Raw genomic sequence first — 17235 nt, 5'->3', positions numbered from 1 at the left:
TAAGGCTCTCTTCTTCACTCATAAGAATAGCTACATTTGCCTGTGATGGATGTAGAATGCTTCTTTTATTTATAAATGCTGTCTGCCCTAAAAATTCATTTTTTTTTCCAGAACAAAGCTTTCACACACAATGACATGGTGCAAGAAGGATGGGGTTGCTTTGAGGCAGACAGACTCATTTGCTGGGTGATCTTGGCTCTTGGATTTGCCTTTTCCCCATCTGTAAGGTGGGGACCTGGTGACCCCAGCCCCAGGGCTGTTGTGCGGCAGCATTGCTGTCATGCACCGGAATCCTGCTCAAGGTGGCTGTCCTCATAGTATGTACATCATTATGTTGCAGCCTGTTGCAGCTACGCAAGGTCAGCAATCTGGCTGTGCTCGGCACCCTCAGGAGTAGCTTTAGACCCCAATGGAATCCTTGCTGGCATGAAGCAGGCTATAAATAAATGAAAAGAATAAAGTGAAAATAGAGAGAACCTAGCTCCCCTTGATTGCGCTATGATGCTGGGCAGACAGCATTCATTCCGAACACTGTGGCTTCTTCCTCTCCTTCCTCTCCCCAACAAGCGCCCCCCACCCCCCAACACCTCACACTACCCCCTCCTCCGTTTAAAACAAAAAAACTTTCCTGAACTTTCCCATTCCTCTGTGGCCTGGCTGAGAATGCTGAAATTCCATCTTGTGTTTGTTGTCACCCGCGGGCCCATTTCCATGGTTACCCAGATTCCAGGCGCTGGCCCAGGGCCCACCACAACCCATCCCTCAAAGTCTCCTTGGCTGAGGAGACACATTCCTCCTCACTGCAGACGCCAGCGCGAGACGTGCTCTCCTCCTGACCACAGCCCCACCCGGCCCCTGTTGTGTGTCATGTGCGCGTTCTAGATGGTTCAGTATCTTTGGGGAGGGGGGCGGAGGAGGGGAGTAAGCACAATGTAATAATTTCCTTCATTTCTCTTTTGCTCATTTAAGCTGAGGAATTACTTTCTTGTACCAAATATTGCATCCTTGGCAAATTGTCCAGATGGTTCTCATTAAAATTCCAATTCCTTTTTCTGCAATTCCATCCCCCAACCTCCCTCCAGTTCAAACTACTCTCTCAAAAATAAACACCAGGTTGAGGACTGAGTGAGGGGTTCTAAGTGTACCGGTTGGAATGAATGAAATCTTTCCTAGCCCCCTGATGGGACCCTGAAGGAGCTCCCACCTCTTCCTCTTACCCAGTGGCCACCTCACCCGCTCATGGAACTGACATAGAAATTCACCTTGGGTGGGGGGGAGCATACTTGATGTTGCCATGGGTTTAGCCATGGTTTCCTGCCTCTGCAGGAAGAGCAGGGACAGTTGGGTTCCTGCTCCTCAGCAAGCCCAGGCCCTGAGCCTGCAGAGGGACCAGGGAGTTGGTCACCTTCCCCTAGTTAGCGCACATGGAGGTCTCTGCAGGCTGCTCATGACTCTGGTCACAGAAGTGAGAGACACTTGCTCTCAGAAGCCAGCGGGAAGGACGGCCAATGCCTTTTGGCCATAATTGCAGCTGAGCAAGCCATAGGCTTTGCTCCCACATCTGGAAAAATCTGCTTGCATAGGAAAAGTGTGTGTGTGTCAAAGGATGTGTATTTGATGTGCTTTTACTTCTAGTTTTATATTACAAAAAAAAATGACTAACTACAGAAAAGTTGAAAGAATAGTATAATTAAAGCCCTGTCCCTCCACTTAGATTCAACAGGTTACATTTTTGTCACATTTGCTTTCTTTCTCTTTCTAGATAGATGATAGATCGATGAATCCATCTCTTCTTTTTGCTCAGACATTTGAAGGTTGGACTCTTGCCTATATAGTGTTTTATAGCCTTTTAATTTATGTAGTAATATAATTATAGGACATATAAATATATTCTTGTAAAATATTCAAACATTGAAACAGAATAGAAAATTAGAGAGTAGAAGCAAAAAAAAAAAAAAAAAGCCTTGCACAGGCCCTCCTCAGCCCACCTTCCCGGCCTGAAGCATAGCTGTTTTGTGTCCTTCCCTCCTTTGTCTGTTTATGCAGACGTAGGGCCCTGTTTATGCAGGCGTAGATCTCTGTTTAAATAGAAACATATACTTTTGTTATATGTGTTTTTAAACATAATTGAGATCACACTACACACAATGTTTTGCAGTTTGTTCTTTGCTTGGAAATAAGTTTGAGAGCTTTCCATGTTAGTACTTGGAACTCTGCCTTATTCTTTGACTACTCCAGAGTATTCCAGAGAATAGCTGTATAATCAGTTTCTTAACTATTTCCTCTTGATTTCAGCTATTTAATATTATTTTTCCATTATTCATAATGAGGTAGTTAATATCTGTGGAAAATATTTCTTTAAGGTTATGTAGTAGTATTTTTCTTTGACAGATGCCTAGAGGTGGAATGCTGGCTTGGATGCCATGCACGTTTTACATTTGCGTAAATACTGCCAAACTGCTCTTTAACACACACAAACTGCTGCTTCAACACACATAAGCCCCAAGAGAGCCCAATTCCCACCACCTTCACCAACGGTGAATTTTATCAATCTTTTTAAGTGTTCACATTCTGATGAATGAGAAATGATTTCATTGTTCATTTAATTTGCATTTCTTTGATTATTAGTAAGGTTAGTTATAGTGTTGGAATTCATGTACAGATGACAATGAAAGCCACTCTGGATAGTTTCTGTAGCTTAACAAGTAGAAAGAAGGTGGGGAAACTGCTAGAATCGGGAAATGTCAGATCATGTGGAAGAGCAGGTACTAGGTTAAGATTCTAGAACTGATTCCCAGAACTCCCAATGAAGCCATTTATCAAAGGAGCTGCCTCTTCTGCCATGACCAGGAAATGGGATTCTGGAATTTGTGCCCCAATTGCTGACTTGGCAATGTGAAAGAAAGGAAGATCTCCAGGACCACACTGCCTCAGCTGCCTGATGAATGCCAAGTTCTGCCCATGACACCCACAAAGCTGGAGCCAGCATCCAGACACCAAGATTTCGCCTATGTTGATGCAAGAAAAAAAAAAATAAAGCCCAAATCAAATTAAAAATTAAGAACTCCCTTAATGCATGTGCTATCAGAGTCTGATTTCTTGAGAGGAAGCTAGGTCCCATGCAGAAGCTCAGCTCTAAGGGGGCCTGGGATTTGTAGGTATTAGTTTTTCAGGCTTGAGCATGCAGGTAAGCAAGCTAGAGGTAGTAGGCATGGAGTGAATCAATCTGAAATGTCTGCCAGAATCATATTTTCATGTTTTATGTCTTTTTTCCCTTGTGAATTATCTGATGATAACTATTGCCTTTTTTTCTGTTTGGGTTATCTTTTTCTTATTAATTTATAGAAGCTTGATGGATTTTCTGAAAAGTAACATTTTATATTATATTAATATCCCCTTCTATTCTTTGTATACATTAAGGCTACCTTCTTTCAATGTTATAAGTTTCATCATATAGAAATCTCAAGTATATATATTTTTATATTTTCTGGTTACTAGATTTTGTAGCTTAAATAAGAAGGCCTCCCTTATTTCAAGATTCCTAAAGTATCCAACTACAATTTTCTCCTAACACCTTTATTTGTTTATATTTAATTCTTTAAATCATCTCTAACGTGGTGTGAGATAGGGCTCTAACCTAATTTTTGTTTTCCCAAATGGAAAACCAAGTGTCCCAGCATAATTTATTGAATGAACATATTTGATCGTACATTAATTTTGCAGAAATTTAAAAAATATAGTGACAGTTTAGCTTTTTTGATGCAAAATCGAGGTAAAGCTTAAAAGGATTAAATTGTCACTTCACACTTTGTTTCTCTTTAAAATAGGGCTTGCCATTTCCTAAAGGAGATATATGACAAGTTAATTCCCCTAATAAAAAAGGGACCTTGATTTAATTAAGGTTTAATTAATCTCTGTTGACTAGCCCTCTGTCTCCTCAGCATCCCTGCCTTGGGCCTTTCCAATCTTAAATCCTTGCTTCTTTCCTAGAAGGGAGGGCACATAATTTGGTTTGGCTGACAAAAGCAGAAAACATGTGCGGCTATCTTTGTCAGCATTTTCTTTATGACATTGTAATAATCTATTTAAGATGCTTCTCTCACCTACTGGCATTTTCCAATGTGGTCACTATTAGAATTTTGTATGGAACAATTCTTTATTGCAGTATATTAAAAAGCTCTGGCCATTAAATGAAGAGTGTACTCTGACACCCCCCCCCTTCTTTACTATCCCAGTCATTGTGACTACCAAAAAAATTTCCCACACTTTCCGAACATACCAGCTCTGCCTCTTAGTTGGAAGGAAGGGAGAGAGGGGGTGGGAAACTGGGAATGAATCAGAAATGACAGGACATCATCACCAGAAGACACCTTCCCAACTTTTTGTTTAATCTCTACTTGGCTTTCAGAGACTATCTTTTCCACAAAGTTTCCCCAAATTCCTTTAGCTGTAGTTCTATTCTTTTTCTAATTCCCCTCCTCCATGGCATTATCTTTGTATCTCCAACCATCCAGTCATCCATCTGCCTGTCCATGCATCCATTTGTCCATCTATAGTACTTATTTACTAAGGAATTACTGTGCCCCAGGCACACTGGCCTCTTTCTTGGATATGGCCCCATGCCTAAGTGTCTTAACTGGTTTAACATATTGTTATCGCAAGTAAAAATCTCATGTCTGATCTACTTTGTATCTCCCAGAGTGCTTTGCATGAGCCTGTATTCCTGCTGAATGCTGGTGGAATGAAAGCTGCTGAATACTAACAGAAGTTTTAATGTACATTCCAAACCTTTATTCAAAGGCAGTAAAAAATTTTTTAAAAGTGCTATTCTGATCTTCACAATATTTACATTATTATTTAAAGACAATTACCCATCATCACACCACCTTTTCAGAGAAAGATAAGGATGTGACAATTTTCCTCTCAGCTATTCGAATCTTGTTTCTAGAGGTGATAATGGCTGGCAGTAGTTTGTGGTGTTTCCTTCAATGAAAAAAAAAAATGTTTTTTTTCAAATTTACATCCAGATATGCCTATTTGCACCATAATTATAAGAAAGTTAACACATATTTTAAGAGCTGGATGAAACATGAATTTGAGAATAAACTACAAATATACACGTAAAAATTATGATGTTTAAGTCTATGCAGTTTTTTTATAACTATCAAATATATTTTTTAAAGATTTATTTATTTATACATACAAGAATCGGGGTACAGGCCAGAGTTTTTTTGGGGGACGAGAAGATTCACCAGAGACAGAGTGGGAAATAGAACAGGCAGATCAACTGAAATACACTGCTGAGGGGAGCAGCAGGTGAGTCAGGGGAGGTCTGCTGCGCCATGTGGGTCACCTCCTTGGCCGGGGATTGAACTTGTGCAGTAGTGGCTGTGGGGAGCTTCATAGGTTGCATCCTAACCCCTTGTGCCACCAGGGAGGCCCGTACCAAATACTTTTAAACACGTTGTATTCATCTCACTTTCTAGCCCTTTGAAGTAAGCTTTGAGAGGTTGATAGTCAGGCTCCTGGCCATGCTGCAGTAAGGGGATAGCTAGAACTGGAACCTACATTTTCTGCATCCTAATTCATTCTGTTTCTACTGTACAAAATAACCCTTGAGGATTATTTAGCAATGATTGTTTACATAATAAAATTATTTTTTTGTTTGGCTTCAGAGTCTCAATGTAGAATTTCTTTGAAATGCTTAAGTGTTTTATTACGTTGAAAACAAAAATGATTATTATTTATCAGGTGATCACCATGTGCCAAAACTGATCTGTGCACTTTGCTGGCATTATCTCACTTAATCCTCTAATAACCCTATCACATAAGCAATATTAGCAGCCCTATTTTCAATGAGGAAACCGAGGTTCAGAAAGGTAAATAACTTGTTGAGGGATGGGCAGCTGGTACACACTACGCTTTTTTTAAAAAAAGATTTATTTATTATTCATGCATACATATACTTGGGTACAGGCCAGAGATGTGGGGGGTGAAAGGATTCACCAGAGACAGAGTGGGAAACAGAACAGGTAGACTGACTGAAATACACTGCTAAGGGAAGTAGCAGGCGAGCCAGGAGAAGTATGCTGCACCACGTGGGTAGCTCCCTGGCCGGGGATCAAACTCATACTGTAGTGGCTGCGGACAGCCTCATAGGTTGCGTCTTAACCCCTTGCGCCACCAGGGAGGCCCTACACTGGATTTTGAACCTAGGTCCTTCTGTCTCCCAAGTCTGTAATCTAACCACTCTATGTTGCAGCAATCGTGTATTTTGCTTGTGTGTAACTTTATTCTGTAGAGTAAGAAAAGATGCAAACTTGATATGTGTTCCTCAGATAAAGTAGTTGCAATATGAATGAAGAAAAATAAGTCAACTGTATGAACTATCAATGTAATATTTAGATACATGCTTGAATTAAGAGAGGGAAAACAGCAAGAGAAATAGGAACATGCAAAAAGATTGATTGATTGCGCAAGTGAAAAAGAGAAACTGGGTGAGAGGTAGGCAGCAGTGAATGGGAGGAGGGCACTAGAACTGCAGCCCCCTCCACTTCGGCTGGGTCCAGACTACCTGGGGATCTCCCATGCAACCTGGGACTCATTATTCTTGTACTCTGGAGCTGCCCGTACTCCTCTGTTGCTAGCACCTAATCTCCCCAAGCACAAAGCTGTGAGTGGAGAGGAGGGAGTATGTCAACATCACAACATCTCCATAGTCCTGAGTGTGAGTCCCTGAGGGGAATTGGAGGACAACTGAGAACACACACACCAGGGAGATGGGAACGGACAGAAGGTTCTCAGCGGGCAGGCTGTTTCTCTCCGGGTCGGGTTAGGGGCGGTTATGTGGGTCTTAGTTGATGACAGATGTTAGGACATGCCTGTTGGGAAAGAGGCGAGCAAGAGGCTGCCACCTTGCTCATCCTCAAGAAGTCCTGCACAGTTAGATTGTGTGCCAGTGAGTACCAACTATGAGTGTGGTGGCAGGGACAAGGGAATTGCTTTGAGACTAAGATGCCAGGTGGGGAAGAAGTAAGGACAGAGATGCCAAGAGAGTGGAGGCAAGATCACGGCCTGGTTGGAGGAAAACCCCTTTTGCCCTTGGGAGGTGGCACCACGATAAAGGGGATCTGAGTCACCAGGGAAGGCTTGGAATAACTGGGATGGGTTTATACATCAACCTCCCTCACTTCCTTTCCAGTCATTTTGTTGTTTTCAAATTCTCCACCCTTTGCCGGCTCCTCGCCTGCCCATTAGATCCGGTTTGTGTTTGTGTTGTGTGTATATGTGCACAATTGGCTCTAGGTAAGAATAATATTAGCTAAAGACATAGGAAATTATGACTGATGATTTTTGACCAATTAAAATATTTTTTTTCACATGGTTCGACACAAAAGAGTTAACTAAAATAAAAGCCTAGGTAGAACCCTTCACGAATGCATGTCTTGACCCCTGTTCCCCACTCTGTAATTGTCTTGTATCTTATTTCAGTAAGCGCATGACTGAGACAACAGTCGCTTGTACCCAGAGCTGTGGTAGTTGACTAAGAGCCAGATGAAATTTAGCAAGGCCATATCTGGAGAATGGGTGAGATTCTTGCTTCAAGTTTTTAGATGTCCAGAGAACTTGTCTTACTGCTTGCCAGTGTTTCTACATCTATCCCTTACCCTGTGGGTCAGTTAGGTTAGTGTACAGGTGGCGAGATCTTCATAGAACTCAGCTGAGCTCAGAAAACAATTTCAGCAACTGCACTGTAAGGTTTTGTAAGGAACCAGGGGAATTCAGGAGGCCTCAGCAAGCCTGGAGGGCTGCTCCAACTCTCCACCTGCCACTCCCCTGGATCTGCCTGCTTTTCTGCCACCGCCAAGGCCAACACTCACAGTACCTTGAATTCTCACTCCCAAGGTGAGGGCACCTGCTGGGCCAAGTGAGTTACCATTCAACATGGATAACTGTGGGTGGATGACAGACATTCAAGGACCAGCTGCAGAGTTTATGGGGTCAGGAGCAAAATGAAAACATGGGCCCTTATTCAAAAATCTAAGATTATGAGCTACAAGACAGTTACAGCAGGCTTCTGAGTGCAGAGTCCTGTGTGATTACACAGGGGAAGAGGCCATGAAGCCAGTCCTAGCTGGCTTAGGGGCAGAGGCCACAGAGACAAGCTATGTAGTCTCCTTAAGAGACCACCCAACTGTCTTGCCAGTCCTTAATCCCTCACTACTTTCCACAGGAACTCATTAATTGGGTGTGACATGACAAAAAACTGGTGAATCAATTGTGAGTAAATCAGGGTCAAATAAAGAAAGGGAGCTTTGGGAAATGTCTTTCTGGAGCCTAGTGGATTATTCCAGCGTGATGCCTCAATTATCCCAATTACTTAACACAAATATCTGGGAAATGGCTTACTGAAAAAGTCCCCAGACCTTATCATGAGCTTAAGTTAGTGTCACAGGCAGGCAAAATTCCTGATTCTAGCTACTTTTTTATGTAACCAAAGTTTTGAACTGGCTCCCCACATAGCACAAGAGAGGAGTCCACAAGGTGCACTGTCCTGAATCCAAAAAATTCACACAAACCCCTATCCAGCTCTTTGGGCAACCCACATATGAAGAATCACTTCCAAGTAGTAACATCTTTATTCAGGAGCTTGTTTCAGAATTTACTACAGGCTCTGCGGCAATTCAAACTTTCTCAAAGGAATTGAGTGCCCTCTGCTGGTGACTATATAGCATTGCTATTGTTTTACTCCCGATGCACAGACTCTGAAAACACATCACGTGACACCACTGTGGTTCATGGAAGTAGTTATTTTATACAGGCACTGGGATTGGTTGAATTTTTAAATGTTTCATGATTCCTGGGTTCTTAATAAAAAATTATTTTTTAGTTATTTCTCTCAATTATAAAAACTAAGGAAACATTTTGAAGCTCTGAATGTACTGAGAGGATTTTCTTCCCATTTCAGAATGGAGTGGTCATGGAGTGTCACCGGGGAGGTCACATGGCCCGGGGAGAGGACACGGTTTGGAATCCACTGACTACTTGAGTGATTTAGAACAAGTTTTTAACTTGAAACAAATTAACTTTAACTTGGAACAAGTCATACACAGTCACAAAGGACAGTAATATCTAACTAAAAAGTGAACTGCAGGGCTAGAGACCACTCCTCTGAAACACACAGAAGGGTTCGGTTAGCCATGGCTGTCACTACTATCACTTATATTCTTATGAAGTGGGTAGATCCTCAACCCAGATTCTCTGTGTCCAGAGGACAGAGGCTGCCTCTCTATTAGCGTCTGGCTTGGCCTGAGTCACAAAGGCAGCACTTGCACTGGGCACCCTAGTCTAAAACCACACCATGATCAATGATGCTGGCTTCATGAAATATACTTCTCACTGGGTGCATCTGGACAATTTTAAGTTATCAAAGTCCCCTTACATCCATCTTGCTAATCCTAGCCACCACTGTATTTTCCTTGAGCCAGTGCAAAGCTTTCCAAATTAAACCTTTTCAGTTCTACTGCGCTGTATTGCAGCTGCAATTAGAAATATGTGGACACTGGGGTGTCCTTTGTCTCTTAAGGAGACTCACAAGCATTAGCACACTCATGAATGACTTCAAGTGGGTGAGGACCTCTACTCTTCAGTCCTTCTGGGTCGCTATTGCTAGCCTTAGATGCCAACAGGGCCCTTGAAGGTGGTGGCCCCAATGCATGGGTGTCTTTGCCACAGCTGGAAGACTCAGTGTCAGCTTCAGGTCTAGGACTGGGCTGTTTTTTCCTTCAGTTATCAAAGGACAGGCACTGTGGGGTCTTTATTCTGAGATGAATGATTCTAGGCAGGATATTGATGTGTAGTAAGATTGGCCTGCATATTTCTGGATTACCGAAGAGTTGTTACAACTGTTTCTGGTTGAAAACCAAAAATCAGTTAATTTGTTTTTTATGCATTTTTCAATGAGGGATATAGAAATATAAGGCATGAACTCTTCCTGCAGAGTTTACAATCTGGGTAGAGGACAAGAAAGACACTACTTTACCCAGGCAAACAATTCCAGGAGATAAACGTCTGTGAATGTGTTTTGCAAAATACAAATTCTTAGACAAATGTATAACCACTGAGTTCACAGTGTTTCAGTTATATCTTCAAGGGCTGTATCATGTCACTGGATAAAACCAGTGTTCCAAGTAGTCAAAGATCTTATTCCAGGGGCACCAAAGGAGGCTGTAGGGACATAGGGCAGAGGTAACTATCAGACAATTTTTTAATGGGTAAACGTATTCAAAGTTTGAAAATACCTTGGGGAATCTTAGGAATCCTAGCAGTCAATGAGTGGGTTCTTTACATATCCATTATATCTACAAGCTCCACTCACATTCACTTAGATTGCTTCTTAGGGCGGGGTACACAGGAAGTCAATAATTCTTGTATCAGCTCCTCTTTGCCTTTTCCTCTCATATCTTTAATCACCTGTGTCACAGGACACACATAAGTAGTGTGCTAAACTCTGATAGTAAAGCAAAACTAGAATTAAAGGCAAATATTTATCCAAATCATGTTCAAATACAAGCTAGTGAATGAAAAACTTAGGTTCAAAGAGCCAAATACGCTGCATTCCTAAGAAGTATCAAATCAGTTTCTCCCTCTGTAAGGATTTCTACATTGTACTTTTTCGCTACAAACTAAGCAGGCATGCATTTTCTGATCTACCACTAAAAGATCTGAATTAGGAGACAGAAAAAAATTTTTGCATCTATGTATTTTTTTTTCCAAATCCATCAATGAAAAAGGAGTCAGGGATCAGTTCCCTATGGGGGGAACATTCTCATGGAGGTACTGTAAGGCTAAGTCTGTCCACTTCATTTCTTGTTCTTTAACAGATTCTGTGGTGCCACCGTTGTCCTGTTCAGGTTCAGGAAGCTCGTTCTGAAAAGGTACAATGGCCAATCAGAATGATGGTATACTTTACATTAACAAACCCCTTAAAACTCAAGCGCTCTTAGATTGAAAGTCTGCTCAGTCCTAGAAACAAAGGGCATAAGTGAAAGAAGGGCATTCTGAAGGAAGAGCTAGAATAAAAAGATATGAGGAGAAATCAGAAGCAGCTCTCAAAGTGTACCCTGGTCCATGTCCAGTAGGGGATGACAATGTGATGACTCCAGCACTTGCGCAGAAGGCAGTGTGGCAGAGGTGAAAGGTACAAACTCCCAGAAGTGACTGGGATTTGAGTGTATGACTCCACCATTTAATGGGTAACCTGGGCAAGATACTCAAACTCTTGGAGTCTTCGTTTCTTCTTGAGAGAAAAATAGTAGCCATCGCCATGAAGGACTGCTATCAGTACTAAACAGGTAGTTTAGTCAAGGGTAAGTATAGTTTTCAGTATTCTGCATCCATTACTCAAGGTATATTTGTTTTTATTACTACTGAGTAGGAACACTGAAATAAGCTGACACTAAATCTTTTTTTGGGTGGGAGGCTGCTTTAACACAATACTACATTGGCTGGTATATTCCTTAAGTACAAGAAATGTATTCAGAAACTATCTTGTACTCAACATGCCTATATAATAAAAGAGGTAAGTGGGGCACACTAAAAAGAAACAGAATAGCGATCTCTCCCTGGTGGTGAAGCAGAGTAACATGCAATATCGTAAATGGCCATCCCATGTTGTTTTAGCCGTTTTCTTAAAATGGTAAACCATGGGCCACACTTAAAAAGAGTAAAATCTGGAATAGTTTCCTTATATATTGATTTGCAAACTTTATTGAGAAATTTTCATATAACATTGTGTAAGTTTAAGGTGTACAACATGATGATCTGAATCTTAGGTTACAAAATGATTACCACAGTAAGGTTAGTTAATACATTCATCACCCCACTCAGTTACCTTTTTTGTGCGTGTGATGAGAACTTTTCCCCTGATATTTTAAATTTAAATTTATTACTACCAGGACTCTGGACCAGAGTTCACAGATACATAAAATCATGAGATAAATAGCTGTTTTAATTAACTATATTACTTTTTTTTAGGTTAGCAAACTATTACTTAATATCCATACTTACCATTTCTCACTAGATTCCAATTTACAGTTCATGTATATATACATATATAGAATTTAAAATCATGCTCAATATATATGAAGCAATTTACTTAAAATATGCACAAGTATATCTGAATCACATACATCGTGCTCTACAAACAGAAGACTGAGATTCAAACAGAACAAATTAAAAAAAAATCATTTATTACAAAGCGATAAAACAATCAAACTTAAAGTTTGGCTCCAAAACTTACTTACAGCTGACAAAACATAAACAGGACCTTGGTTAATTAATTGTTTAAATCAGAGGTAGCAAGTTTGCTTCATTTCGTCCCATTTGTGGTAAGCTTTCTACAATACAGTTTTCATATTGTAATGCCAACAAAAAAAATTACATGTGCTTGGGAAATAATGTATCATAAACATAACCATCTGTTATGGTATACTACAAAAAGGGTTGTAATTCTTTGCAACTACTCCTATGAAAAGGTCCAGTCTATTTCCCCCATCTTGGATTTGAGTAGCCATGTGGCTTGCTTTGGCAGAAAGAAAGCAGCTGCAGTGCCCGTGGGCCAGGTCCTAACCTAACCTAGGCTCCATGTGGCTTCAGTTTCTTCTTACGCTACTCCTACAACCTGGGAGGCCATATGAAGAAGTCTGGACTAATCTGCTGGCTGGCTGAGAGACAGTGGCCGTAGTCACCTCATCATGCCAGCTCACTGTCTGCTAATTGCCAGGTGTGTTCAAGTGTCCTGAGTTACCTCCAACCAGCCTGCTCCTGGCTGACTACAAAACACAACCATCCAGCAGAGACTGGCAAAGCTGGTGAGGACCAGCAGACCCTATTAGTTAAGCTATAAAATCATGAGATAAATAGCTGTTTCAAGCCACTACATTTTAGGATGATTTGCTATGCAGCAGAAGCTGATATACCGCTCAGAATCACAAGACATGGGAAAAGCCAGGGATTAGCTGCAGAACCAGGCTATACTGGAAGTCAACACACTCACTCTCCAAGTCCTGTCATAAACATACCCAGAGTTTGGCAATTCCCCTCCACTTTCTCACTTTTGTTCAGGTCCCTCTTGCTTGCCTAGACTACTGCAATAACTGGTGTCACTATCCTGTCACTTACCCCTTTCTCCATATCAAACATTCTCTGATAATGCTGCAAAACTTACTTACTGAAACAAAATTTCACCCCGGCAGACTTCTATTCTGAAGACCCCTCATTCCTGGATGTCCCCAGGATGAGGTCTAAGTATGGGAAAAACACTCCTTTTGAAATCTGGTTCACACCCAACTTACCTGCCTCCTTCTGTGACAAATATTCTCCCTGTCCACACTGAATGCCTCATCAGGTCCCAAAGTATTTCAAAACTCTAAGCCTTTGCACATATGTCCTTTCTGCTGGAGTGTCCCTGTCTACCCCCACTAAACTTCTGGGTTTCCCTTATAACCAGTATAAGTATGACATTTCTCCAAAGCCATCCCTAATGCTCAACAGACAATTAGCCACTTCCTTTACTATGTAGTTGTTCACAAGTACTACTTAGAGCACTTATTATAATTTTTATTTATATATGCTGCCTCGCTAGACCCCAGGGGCAGAAACTGTTATTTTATGTTCACCTAGTCCTATGGCACACAGTAGATTTAAAAAAAAAAAATGCCTGTCTAATGAAAGGGCAAATGTTTGTCAAATGAACAAAAGTTCTCAGCATCTATAATCTCACAGACCTAGGTGTAAAGTCCAAGTTATCAGTTACCAGCCTCTTGGGCACATGCCCCTCTGATCCTATCTCCTCCCTATAAAATGGAATTTTCGGGTTTTTTTGCAAGGTTGTTTTAAGGAATAGAGATTCAATGTCAGATTTCAACATTGGTGTATGGTATAAAACTGTTATTGAATAAATGGCAGTTATAATTCTTAATATACTCTTTTTTGGGTATTATTTTCCTAAACTAAGTTGTGACTTATTCGTTGAACACATTATTATCTCTTATTCTGAAATGAAAATGTGGGTGAGTTGAATTTTATTTCTCTATAAATAGTAGAAGCATCAGTCTACCAGCAAGCTTTTATTAACAGCTCTTTTCAGGGCAATAGGCATGCTTTAAAGAAAAACAGTCCCTAGGGTCTATTCTCCTTGTTCTATGACATAAATAGGACTTTTAATAAGCATTCATACAAGCAAAACTTAACCTTCTTGCAGGACAGTTTTCCAAAGTTTAGGAAAAAAGAGTATTCCAGGAGACTATTGGTCTAAATGCAAAAGAAAAGCCAGGTATGTTCCCTGAATGTGAACTTCTAGAAAAATGCCAACAGACTGACAAGCCACAGGTAGAGAAGAAACATAGCTTATATGCCTCCGTTTTTTTCTCCTTACCACTTTATGCATTAAACTCTCATCAGGCTTACTAGTTTTGGCATGGTGGACAGAACATACCATGGTTCAGAAAACTTGGGTTCCAGTCATGGTAGGATCTCTAAGTGAGCCAGTCATGTCAACTGTCTGAACCACATTTCATATCTCAAGTAAAAGACTGTGCTAGATGCTCTCCAGTGGTCTCTAGAGTTAAGAGGACACCACAGCTTTCATTCCTTGGTTTTAATAGTTTATCTGTTCATTAATATCCCACCTCTATGAGGGTCTCCCAGATGATACATTTAACCTATTCTCAGCACAAATCATAACCTACCAGTGGTATGGCAACATCTTCATAAGGCAGCTTGTCTTCTCGCCAAGCATCATCAATCAAATCCAAGATCCTTCCATCTCTTTGTACTTCACTGTCCATTCTCTTGCAGTTTCAATCTTGTCAGATCTATAAATCAAATAGATTATATCTTAAATATGAGGACTGAGGAGATGGTATAATCCAGAACTAGGATTCCTTAGGATTTTTTAGCCAGGAGGTGTCTTTTGGCATAACATCACTAGGGTTAAGACTCCTCTGGTCACTTGACAACTTAATTATAAGAGCATGATCTCTCTTCCTCTCAAGCAGAAGTATAGACCAGACAAACACAGTGAAGCTAATAGACCAGTCTCAGAGTATGACAAGGGGCAACACATCTGAGGGCCTTGTTTACCAGACCACAGTAGATCTGGAATGCAGCTTTTCTCTCCTAATTTTCACATTCAACTTTCCTGTTCCAGATGCTTATGATGTGTCTCTGATTCATAACTAAGTCACTTTTCTGGCCCCTCTAGCCTCTTCTGCACCATTTTACAAAGGTTTCCACCTGCCTTGGCTCCTATCTTGGTGCTCTTAAAGGCAGGAGCTAATGAACATTCTGAATATGCCAAGTGATCAACCACAGACACAAATCCTCAAGACAAGATGTTGGCAATTATACTTGTTAGGCAACTGGTTCCCTTCTTAATATAGCAGCCAAGTTGAGCTCTGAAAGGATCACCTCCGGGTGAATAATAGTGGAAAGAACCCAGTTTCTGTGCGCCATTGGGGTTCCTTCCCAATTCTTAATGCTGTCCTGGTTTCAGTGCCTAACCCAAGTGGTCTAGATGCTTACTTAGCTCCTTGATCATGGCCGATTCCCTGTTGTTCTCCTAAACTGCTGCAGATAGCTTGGAAGGTAGCTCTGGGTTCCCTGAATCTGACTGCAAGATGGCCAGAATACTTGGGTCATAATTATATAGGTTGGGGTGGAAGAAGGATTTTTATGCCCACTAAAGAAAAAAGTGCCCAGCTACTTGTGCCAGTAATGAGCCAAATGAGGCCTGTTTCACTCAAGAATTAATCCAGTACTTTCTGGTATAATTCAAAGTGAAACAACCCGTCATTAGGAAAGATACACACCAGGTGTCCTACTCTCAGCTTCAGATACAATTTTGGAATTTTTGTTCTACAAACAAAAATTTCCTGCTGCCCTCCTTTTTCCTACTGCCAGTCCTCTGTCCTCGATGCTCTGAAATAACCTTCTCCCTGCTCAAACCTGCTGATTTTCCCAGGACTACACAGATTTCATCTTTTTGTAATTTTCTCAAATCACTCCATCTGTCCTGGAAAGCTTCGTGTTTTTATGATCCATAAATAACTTAAGCCAGTTTTGCGACCAAATGTTCAGGTATTACTGTCTCCAACGGTAATGTGTACATTTTGTGTGAGTGATTCTTTAGCACACCTTTCCCCAATTTGACTTCAATCTTTTTTCACCTGCCCCTCTTCCAAACACTTCTGTCACCCTTCCCAGCCTTTGCGCTTAAGTCTCTTTCCCCCAACACTAAAACCTGCTTTTCCTTCCAAATTCAACACAGGCATCAGCGCAGGGGTCCACATCATATTTCCAGAGTTAAGGTGCCGAAAGGCTAGGCTGTTACTAGACAGGCAGAACACCGTCACTGTTCCAAGCACTTGTCAGGCTTGGCAGACTAAACCACCCACCCATTTCCTGAACACACGCCTTACACATGTGGCAGTCCCAGAGTCTGGAAGTCTCTTTATTCTTCCTTTTCCCCCAGCTAACTCCTCGTCAGTCTAAAAACGTAGCTCTTGGGTCGCCTCCTTCCCCAAATCTTCTCCTAGACCCAGGCGGAGCGCGGTTACCCGTCTCTCCGCCCACCCCGCGCTGGCCTGGGCGCAGTAAACGGACCCAAAGGGGAGCTCGTGACACTGCCCGAGGCAGGCGCAAGTTTTATCCACCTCTGTGCTTTCAAGCTCTGTAAACACAAATTTACACGATGAAAACAGGAAGGCCTTGGCCCCGCACTAGAATTGACCCTCGCAGGCCACCACCCTCCGTCCAGGTGCGTGAGCCCGCCCCCCGCCGCGGCTTCCGGCCCGAGGCTGGCTAAACCAAACGTGGAGGCGGGGGAGGTCCCGGGCCGCCGCTCCAGTCCCTTTCCGTCCGACCCTACGGGAGGTCAAAGAAGCGATCATGAGCGCGCAGTGAAGACCCCGGCCTCCGCGACGGGAGTGGGAGCAGTCCGCCGCTGAGGAAGCACGCGTGCCCGCTCCTTCAAGAGCCGTAGGCTTGGCGCGCGGGAAACCCTTACCGGCACCCGGCCCAGCGCCGCACCCGCTGACGCCAAGCCCCGCCTTCAGCGTCATGTGACTCGCCCGCCTACGCGTCGATGCCCGGATGTGGGTGAGCCCATCGGCTTGCGCGGGGGGGCAGTCTGGGAAGACGTTTCAATTAAAAGTGAGAGGGCGGTGGGCGGAA

At 42.1% G+C, this 17235-nt stretch overlaps 2 protein-coding genes and 1 long non-coding RNA gene across 7 annotated transcripts in view; 2 read left to right on the top strand and 1 right to left on the bottom strand.

Annotated features, from left to right (window-relative positions):
- Positions 1-734: 734 nt before the first annotated feature.
- On the top strand, positions 735-3062 carry LOC119256940 (uncharacterized). Its single transcript, XR_005127931.2, has 3 exons — positions 735-869; positions 1763-1814; positions 2851-3062. It is a non-coding gene; the product is annotated as an uncharacterized LOC119256940 (long non-coding RNA).
- A 5863-nt stretch (positions 3063-8925) lies between these two features.
- ANAPC13 (anaphase promoting complex subunit 13) lies at positions 8926-17125 on the bottom strand. 4 transcript variants are annotated; one of them, XM_037525954.2, is made up of 3 exons: positions 17069-17125; positions 14751-14876; positions 8926-10929 (listed from the first exon to the last, which is right to left on the bottom strand). In XM_037525954.2, the coding sequence occupies exons 2-3, from the start codon at positions 14847-14849 to the stop codon at positions 10804-10806; spliced, it is 225 nt and encodes a 74-aa protein (XP_037381851.1). In that variant the 5' UTR covers positions 14850-14876; positions 17069-17125; the 3' UTR covers positions 8926-10803. The 4 variants fall into 4 exon arrangements, with proteins under 4 accessions (XP_037381851.1, XP_037381852.1, XP_037381854.1 ...); XM_037525955.2 differs by lacking the exon at positions 17069-17125 and adding an exon at positions 16716-16820; XM_037525957.2 differs by lacking the exon at positions 17069-17125 and adding an exon at positions 16666-16709.
- The window catches only part of CEP63 (centrosomal protein 63), a 45223-nt gene continuing 44841 nt past the window's right edge, over positions 16854-17235 (top strand). Inside the window, exon 1 of one of the 2 annotated variants that reach the window (XM_037525953.2) lies at positions 16854-17156. Coding sequence is in view for 1 of the 2 variants with exons in the window: in XM_037525945.2 (XP_037381842.1) it covers positions 17147-17160 (14 nt within the window). In the remaining variant the exon portion in view is untranslated. Of the gene's footprint in view, positions 17161-17235 lie in introns of both variants that reach the window. The other variant, XM_037525945.2, reaches the window with a different exon arrangement.

Source organism: Talpa occidentalis, unplaced genomic scaffold (genome assembly GCF_014898055.3).
Source record: "Talpa occidentalis isolate TD23 unplaced genomic scaffold, MPIMG_talOcc4v2.1 talOcc4.4, whole genome shotgun sequence".
NCBI classification, from domain to species: Eukaryota; Metazoa; Chordata; class Mammalia; order Eulipotyphla; family Talpidae; genus Talpa; species Talpa occidentalis.
This window is presented reverse-complemented; position numbering and strand designations above follow the sequence as displayed.